The 9,193-nt window shown below is 40.8% G+C and overlaps 1 protein-coding gene across 1 annotated transcript; it reads left to right on the top strand.

The window, feature by feature from the left end:
• The first annotated feature begins 1,704 nt into the window (after window positions 1-1,704).
• LOC102817304 (E3 ubiquitin-protein ligase RLIM-like) lies at window positions 1,705-9,134 on the top strand. The gene is made up of 3 exons (XM_006870150.1): window positions 1,705-2,050; window positions 7,378-7,466; window positions 8,004-9,134. Exons 1-3 carry the CDS (start codon window positions 1,705-1,707, stop codon window positions 9,132-9,134), a joined length of 1,566 nt encoding a protein of 521 aa, XP_006870212.1.
• Window positions 9,135-9,193: the final 59 nt, after the last annotated feature.

Consider the following 9,193-nt stretch of genomic DNA (forward strand, 5'->3'; position numbering starts at 1 on the left):
ATGATTTTCATTTAATAGTGGTTAGGACTTGGGCTGCTAACCCCAAGGTCAGCAGTTGAAAACTACCAGATGTTGCAAGGGTTAAAGATGAGGCTTTTTGCTCTTGTAAAGATTTACAGCCTCAGAAACTCTATACAGGGTCACTATGAGTCAGAAACCGACTCCATGGCAAATAACAAACACCACCCGGGTTGTTGTTAAGTGCCATCAAGTTGGTTCTGACCCATAGCAACCCCATAGAGAGTTTCCAAGGAGCGACTAGTGAGCTTGAACCACCAACCTTGCAGTTCAGACTTTGCAGTCTAGCGCATTAACCCAGAGCACTGCATATGTAGGTTAATTTTGGAGTCCTGGTGTGGCACTGTGGGTTACTGTGCTGGACTGTGAAGTCGGTTGGAACCTCAAGGTCACAACAGACTCAAGAGCACTTAACAACAACAATCCTCTCTGCACTAACACACATAGAACAAAATCAGCCTCATTCCTGGAGGTAAAAGAACTATTATGGATGTTTTCAAAGTGTCTGTGATGTTCTGGTTAGTTTTGTTTGAGGTATATTTACAATACTTATGAGTAAGGAAAACATAAAAGAAACAGGAGTGTTTGTAGAAAATTCCTTAAGAAATCATCTGAGTTAGCAAACATGCCAAAACTTTTTAAAAGAAGTTTCAGAGATTTTATAATGCAAGCCGTTTAAGAATCATAACGGAGAGGGGCTAACTAAAACGATTCGGCTAGGGGCCTTTGTTGTTGTTGTGTGCCGAGGAGTCGGCTCCGACTCGTAGCGACCCTGCATAGGGTTTCCGAGGCTGTAAATCTTTACGGGAGCAGAAAGCCTCATCTTTCTCCTGCGGAACAGCTGGTAGTTTCGAACTGCTGACCTTGCGGTTCGCTGCCCGATTTGTAACCACTACGCTACCAGAGCTCCTTTAGGGGCCTTATGAATTATCAAAAAATTGTGTACTTTTTTAGTGAAAAATCTGTGATTTGAGGACTTCAAGAAGAATTCTGAGCACCTAAAGATGAGAATTACTGAATTTAACTAGGATGAGTTGTTGTTGTTGTTGTTAACTGCCGTCGAGTAGGTTCCGACCCACAGCGACCCTGTATACAGTTTTCAAGGAGACGCTGGTGAGTTTGAACTGCCAACCTTGCAGTTCAAACGGCTTTGCAGTCTGGCGCATTAACCCACAGCGCCTCACCAGGACTCCAGGATGAGTTAGGTTCAGCATTTTGAAAAAGACAGGTGTATATAATGTAACTAGTATATGCATTCGGTGTTCTGTCGTTTAGCTTACAAATAATTGGAAAGTATCAGAGTCGGAAACCACTCCCGGAAAACAGGCTCCTGTGGGTGGGAAGACACTGAGGACAATGTTTACAACGCAATAAATGCTCAGCAAGTCTGCCAGATTTGAATGAAGTAAAACCTAACTTGAAACCAGTATTTGATTTGTAACAATGGGGAGGTGGTGGTAACTAGGCAACAGCCCCTATAAAGCACTGGACTAGAGGCGGACCGCTACCAGACAGTCACCAGAAGCCCGCCAGAGTAGCGGAGGCTCTTGAAGCCTCTCTGGTGTCGGAGCCAACTTAGTTGGATCCGGACACTAAAACGGACGTAGAACGTACCCAAACGTAAAATTCAGTTTATTTTTCAATAATAGTATGTCTTGAAAGATAGTTTTCCACTTGTTCATCAAGATGGAAAATTCAGATTCCGAAGACAGTGAAACTGAATCTGAGAGCCACTGTATAAGTCAGGTGGACCGATTAGTTCGTGAAGAAGCTTTCTATCGATTTGTAAATGATCTAAGTGAAAATGATTACAGGATTATGAGGAATAACAATTTGTTAGGTAACCCAGGTGAAAGTACTGAAGAAGAATTGCTGGAAAGACTACGAGAAATTAAAGAGGGCCCGCCACCGCCACCGCCACCGCCACCGCCACAGCCACCGCCACAGCCACCGCCACCGCCACAGCCACCGCCACCACCGCCACTTCCACCAACAACAACACCGCCACCAACACCACCACCACAAGGCTCAGGTAAAAATTGAAGTATATTTTGCTATGGGAAGTGGTAAAATGGATGAGAAATTTCATAACAGTAAATATTAAAGATTATTCAGAAATGATATAAATTAATTTGAGAGTAATCACTAAGTAATCAGTTAATTAATCACTAAATAACTGATCATTAAAAGAAAACTGGTATTGATGTTGGTGACAATATAAAAATTGGTTCTTTTTGTTTTAATTTGAGGGTGGGTATTGGTGTGGCACTGTACAGAGCTCTGGTAGTGTAGTTATTATGAATCGGACTGCGAACCTTAAGGTCAACAGTTTGAAACTACCAGCTGCTCCGCTGGAGAAAGATGAGGCTTTCTGCTCCCGTAAAGATTTATAGCCTCGGAAACCCTGTACAGGGTCGCTATGAATTGGAAACGACTCCACGGCACATGACCACCCCCACCCCCACCATTGGTGTGGCGCTGTAGGATCAACACTGGACCGCGAATCACAAGGTCCGCATTCAAACCCACCAGCTGCTCTTCGAAACCTTATATAGGGTCGCTATGAGTCGCAACCACTACTGCACTTAACATTTTAATTGGGGGGGGGGGGGTACTGGTGTAGCACTGAAGTATAAAGCAGTGGACCACAAGGTCAGGCCGTTGAAACTCACCAGTTGCTTCTCGGAAACCCTATACTGGGTCTTTATGATTTGGAACTGACTTGTCGGCACTTACCGTTTTAATTGGGACACAGATATAATCTCTCTTTCCCCACACCCCCCTATCCTAGCGCCACTGGAAGTTTTCCATGTTCTGAATCATTGCTTCTATACAGACATTTCTCACCAGCAAAAATAAATATTGTATTTTTATTGTGGTTCTAATAAGTGGTTCTAAAGTGGGTAAGATATTTCTTCCCCCTTCCCCAGGGAACATTTGGTGATGTATAGAGACATTTTGGTTGTCACAACAAGGTCTGACAGCTCCCATTATGTATATTTAGAGTATCAAAGGTTTTCATTGTCATTATCAATTGGCCAGATGCAAAAGGAACTCTGGGAGAATAGTGATTATGATGAATCAGGCTGCGAACCGCAAGGTCAGCAGTTCGAAACTATCACATGTTCCGAGGGAGAAAGATGGGGCTTTCTTTTCCCGTAAAGATTTACAGCCTCGGAAACCCTGTACAGGGTGGCTATGAGTCGGAACCGACTCCACAGCACGTAATATCAACAACAATAGGAACAAAGAATGTTTCTATTAGATTTCGGAGGCATATTTATTCTAGTGATTCTCAACTGAAGGTCATTTCGTCTGCTACTGGCAGAGGGCAGAGATGCTGCTAAACATCCTACAAGACACTAAACAGCCACACATACAACAAATCTCTGTGAAAATATCAGGAGTGCTGAGAGTTAGAAACTCTGCTCTAATCTCAGGTCCAAGGAGTCATGGTGGCTCAGTGGATTAACTGTTGGACTGCTAACTATGAGGTCAGAGGTTCAAACCCACCAGCCGATCTGAGGGTGAAAGATGAAACTGTCTGCCCCGGTAAAGATCAACAGCCTTGGAAACTCTCTGGAGCAGTCATACTCTGTTCTATAGGATGGCTATGAGTCACAATGGCAGCAGAGAACCTCAGGTCTGCTGTGACCCTGTGTGAAATAGAATTCATTTTTACAGTGTGGTTTTTGAGTATGCCTTTATATTGGGTGCTAGATTCAATCTGTTCATTTGATCTGAACGTCAATTCAATGAAAGGCATTGAAATACTTTCAAACCTATAAACATTATATTTTGGTAATGCCAACAGCAATCTTGTAAGGAGCTCTGGTAGCGTAGTGGTTTCAAGTCGGGCTGCCAACCTCAAGGTCAGCAGTTCGAAACTATCAGCGGCTCCTCGGGAGAGAGATGAGGCATTCTGCTCCTGTAAAGATTTACAGCCTCAGAAACCCTGTGCAGGATCGCTATGAGTAAGAACTGACTCCACGGCACATAACAACAACAAAAGTCTTGTATTTCAATACATTCTGATTATCAGGAACCCTGGTGACACAGTGTTTAAAGCTCTCGGCTGCTAACTGAAAGGTCAGCAGTGCCAGCCTATCAACCCATTTCTCTTTAGGAGAAAGATCTGGCAATCTGCTCCTATCAAAATGTACAGCCTTGGAAACTCACTGACAATGTTCTCCTCTGTTCTATGGAGTCACGTGTGTTGCAATTGACATGACAGCAGCACGTTTGGAGTTGGGGTGTATATGTATCATCAAAGGCGCTTAAAAGGCTAGAAGATTATGTAGATAAATGAAAATTTGACAAAAATGTTTATTTGAATTAAAATACTGGTAACGGTAAGCTCTGGTAGCGTAGTGGTTACAAATCGGGCTGTAAACTGCAAGGTCAGCATTTCGAAACTACCAGCTGTTCCACGGGAGAAAGATGAGGCTTTCTGCTCCCGTAAAGATTTACAGCCTCGGAAACCCTGTACAGGGTCACTATGAGTCGGAACCGACTCCACGGCACATAACAAAAACAAAAACAACTGTATTGAAGGGACTATAAAAGGTTCATGGAAAAATTCCATTATCTTTTCATTTCAATTTTCTTTTTGGTGGCGGATAGGAGAGGAGTAAGGAGTTAGGGTTAGGTTTATGGCTAGATCTATGCTAAGCCTAGAGTTTCATGTAGTATCAGGGTTGTTGTGGTTAGTACTAGGGTTAATGTTAGGATTTGGGCTAGGGCTACTTGGTCCCATTTAGGGTTATAGTTAGGTTTATTTTCATTTAATTTACATTTTTCATGAAATATATTTGATTTCCTCTGTATCTGGAAGTTCTTTAACTACACAGTTCCCTCTTTTCACTTTTGTGTTTTTGTTATAAATGACTATCCCTGTTTCCCATTTTTGAGTCTTGTCGAGTCATTGTACTTTCTATGTGTGGGTTGAGTTGTGCATGATGTTGTCATATATGTTAATCCCAGGTTGTTGCTTGCTATAGTCGGTCTTCTAGCCAAAGAACTCTTGTTAGTATTTTCTGTAAGCTTCGTCTGGGTTTTATAAATTCTTTTAATTTCTGTTTACCCAATTTTGCCACCATTTTTGAGGGATAATTTTGCTGGATATATGATTCTTGGTTGGAATTTTTTTTTTTCTTTCTTTCAGAATTTTAGATATGTCATCCCATTGTCTTCTTGTTTGCATGAAGAATTCAGAGCTTAGTTTTATTAGTTCTCCTTTGTAGGTAGCTTTTCATTTTTCCTGGGCTGCGCTCAGGATTCTTTCCTCCTCTTTAGTTTTGAAGATTTTGATTACAATATGTCTTAGTGATTTTCTTTTGGAATCTATCCTGTTTGGATTTCATTCAACTTCTTGAACACATTTCTTCTAGTCTTTGATGATGTTAGGGACATTTTTCCTCAAACAATTCTTTGACAGTTTTCTCTAAAGTTTTTTTTTTCTTTGTTTTGTCTCTCCTTGCTCTGGAATTCTAACCACACATAAATTGTTCTTCTTGATGGTGTTCCACATAATTCTTAGGCTCTCTTTGATTTTTTTTTTCCTTTGTTTTTCTGGTTTCTCTGGCAAATGACTATTGAGAGATTTGTCTTCTTCAAGCTCATCAATTCAGCTTTCCATTGTACTTCTTTGCCCCTTCAATGTATTCTTTATTTCTATAAAATTTTGGTAATAATCTTCTGGATTTCTATTTGCTATTTTTGTATGGCCCCTAATTTCATTTATTTTGTCAATTTGTTCTTATAGTGTTTTCCTGAATTACTCTAAAATCCTGTCTGTGTTTTCCTTAATTTCATCTGCAGTTTCCTCAATCATTACCTCAATTCATTGAAGGTACCTAAAGATCATTCTTTTTAAGTTCTATCTGATAGTTCTAATACCATTTCTGGTATTATATTTTTTGGCTCTGTATTTTGGTCACTTGTTTGAGACACTGTCTTATTTATTCATGTAAACTGAAATGATCTATTGTATTCCAGACACTGTGGTATTGTTGTATTTATATTTAATAGATGATTATATATAGGTGTGTTCTCAGGCACTCACCACCTGTCTCCTGGTGGGTGTGATAGAGACTGGAAGTGGCTATGCAATTCTCTGTTCGTTGTTTGTGTAATGTAGTGCAGGATGGGTTTGTCTGCTGTTGACTGCTCATTATTATTGATCAGGTAGTACAGGAGTGGGAAGTGGCACTTGTCCAATGAATGGAGCTGCAGGAAGTAAGGATAAGGCTGGGTCGTATGGGCACAATTGCTAACTCCCAAAAACAAACAACAGCAATCACACATAAGTTGTTGTTGTTGTTAATTGTCATCAAGTCGGTTCCAACTCATAGCAACCCTGTATAGGATTTCCAAGGAGCCACTGGTGGGTTTGAACCACTGACCTTGTGGCTAGCAGGTCAATAGCAAATATGATGAGGTTAAATTCATGCACCTCCAAACATGGGAGTGGTAGGCCTGGAGCTCGCACACAGGCAGAGCAAAGGATGTTCATCTGTGGGTCTAGGTCACTGTGTCAGCCAACAACAGCCATGAAAGCTCAAGATGGCCACATCACACCAGGCCAGCCAACAGCACACATTTCTATCTCCTCTCTCACCAGTCCTGCTCAGGTTCCTCTCAGTCGGCACTAAATCCACCTCCACCTCTCTATCCTTTCCAGTGAGGTTCATGGTTCCAGAATCACCATCCACTGTCTGTTTCTAGGAGTCCTGGGGTGGCGCTGTGGGTTAATACACGAGACTGCAAAGCCATTTGAACGGCAAGGTTGGCGGTTCAAGCTCACCAGCTGCTCCTCAGAAACCCTATACAGGGTCGCTGTGGGTCAAAATGACTCGACAGCACTTAACAACAACAACAACATTCATATCTAATTCACTTGGTTCCTGTGTCCTCAGTGTATCTACCTACTCTGCCCCTTAATTCCAATTTTCCATGAACTTTCAGAAATCTCTTTTGTACCTTACTAATGCTTAATTAACTTATTAATTGCATTGGTGGTTTGATAGTGGACTAAAAAGACAAAAGCTGTCTTTGGACATTACTCCATTCCCCATAGAGTATGCTAGGCTCTGTATAGGACGAGATATTTTAAATAAACTTCTTCCAGATTCCCTTAAAAGAAATTATCTAACTTGCTCCAGGATTAATTTACTCTTTCAATATCAAATTGAAACTTGCCTGCCTCATTTACAAAAGATAACTTTATAAATGTAAAATCCATTTAAAACATTTGACTCTTTAAATTCTCATTTTTGTTTGTTTTTGCAATAAACTTTTTTTTCATTAATGTCCTAATTTTAGCATTTTCTTTCTCCCTCCCTCATTTTTTGTTAAAAGGTGAAGGTGAAGGAAACCTTTCTGATGAAGCATCTATTACTAGAGCCCTTGTGAACTGGATGAACTCTTTTCAGCAAGCTGGAAATGTGGTAAGAAGTGGGCAAAATGGAAACTACTCTTGGACAGTAGTGAGCCACACTGATCCTGATGGTGGTTACAGATCAAGATTACAAATAAGGTTTAACAATAATAGTTCAAATCAAGAGAGTGAATACTCTAGGGAGGAAAATACGGAAAATAACAGCCAAAGGCAAGTGGAAAATCCACTATCTGAATCTGCACCTTCATGGGAATCATTATTAGAACAAAATAGAACACCAACGCTCCATCAGCTCCTATCATCATCAGTTCCTACCAGAGCTATAAGAAGACCAAGAAGTAGGAGTCCAGAACAAGTGGAAAATCCACTATCTGAATCAACATCTTCATGGGAATCATTATTAGAACAAAATAGAACACCAACGCTCCATCAGCTCCTATCATCATCAGTTCCTACCAGAGCTATAAGAAGACCAAGAACTAGGAGTCCAGAAGACTACAGAACCAGAATGAGAGTTGAAAGCGGGCTGCCTATGAATCCAATGAATGAATTTTTACAAAGAGCTCATCATATTACCTCATCTCAGACTTTTGAACATCCTCTAATCAATGAGACTGAGGTTTATTCTAGAAACCAGCCACAGGAAACAGTGAGAGAGCAATTAACTGGAGATGAATTACAACATAGTAGTCTTTTTACAACTTCTGACAGAAGAGATGTCCCTCAAGGGGAAATTTCTGAAGAAACAATGAGCAATGATGAGTCTTGGAGATCAAGACAGAGAAATCCAGCCACATACTTAGATCCTGAAGTAAGGCATATTCATCCTGGAGAACACTGGGAGAGAGACAACATAGCTGGTAGAACCCCGTCAACATCTCAGACAACTGGCAATGCTATCACTTACGAAGATGAAGAAGGTTTTAGGCATTTGTATTCACAATTTCATCAACCAGGTGTGAGAACCTGTATCCATACCATGAGAATCGCCAGTCGTGCAACTTCAGATACTGCCTTAACTGATATGGAATCTAGTGCAATTCGTAGCACATTAAGACAAATAATGGAAGGATTTAATGATTCAAACAACTTTACACACAATGATATTAATTCAGAGCCTAGTGACTCTGTTTCAAGTCACAATAGGGAACTTACAGATTCAGACAATGAAAGTGCTGGCACTTCTGATGGTATCAGCCATTCTCATTCAAATTCAAACCCTAGCATTATTTACAGTTCAAATATTGCATCATTTCTCAATTCAGGCTCCAGCTCCAGGTCTAGTTCAACATCTAGCTCTAGTGACGAAAACTCAAGCATCATTTCACAGTTTTTAGAAGATAGTGATGAATCCGAGGCCAGGCAACAGGTACAATACGAGTCCCCAGTACTATTTGATGAAAATGACTCTTGGACCTTTTTTGACTTGGCTCAGTTTTTCCAACTAAATGAAAATCATCAGGTAAATGAAAATAATCAGGATCAACCCAGAGGACTCACTACAGAACAGATTGACAACTTGGAAATTAGATCGTTCTGTGAACATGATGCATTAAAATCCTGTAGTGTCTGCATATCCGATTTCACCGAAGGAAACAAACTACGCATACTCCCTTGCTCCCACCAATATCATGTTCACTGTATCGATCCCTGGCTAGCTGAAAACTCCACCTGCCCGATTTGTCGCCGTAATGTCATAGATCCTAATGACAGATAAAATTTTGAGATCTGGACTCTCAGTTCTATAGACTGATGAAATTTTTAATGATGGACAGA

Source organism: Chrysochloris asiatica, unplaced genomic scaffold (genome assembly GCF_000296735.1).
Source record: "Chrysochloris asiatica unplaced genomic scaffold, ChrAsi1.0 scaffold00139, whole genome shotgun sequence".
In the NCBI taxonomy this organism is placed as follows: domain Eukaryota; kingdom Metazoa; phylum Chordata; class Mammalia; order Afrosoricida; family Chrysochloridae; genus Chrysochloris; species Chrysochloris asiatica.

Excerpts from the sequence above, each read along its gene's own strand:
- LOC102817304 (XM_006870150.1), top strand. The coding sequence starts at position 1,705 with ATGGAAAATTCAGATTCCGAAGACAGTGAAACTGAATCTGAGAGCCAC. Across the intron at positions 2,051-7,377 it reads ACCACCACCACAAGGCTCAG|GTGAAGGTGAAGGAAACCTT; the intron begins GTAAAAATTGAA and ends TTTTGTTAAAAG. Across the intron at positions 7,467-8,003 it reads TTCAGCAAGCTGGAAATGTG|ACTTTTGAACATCCTCTAAT; the intron begins GTAAGAAGTGGG and ends ACCTCATCTCAG.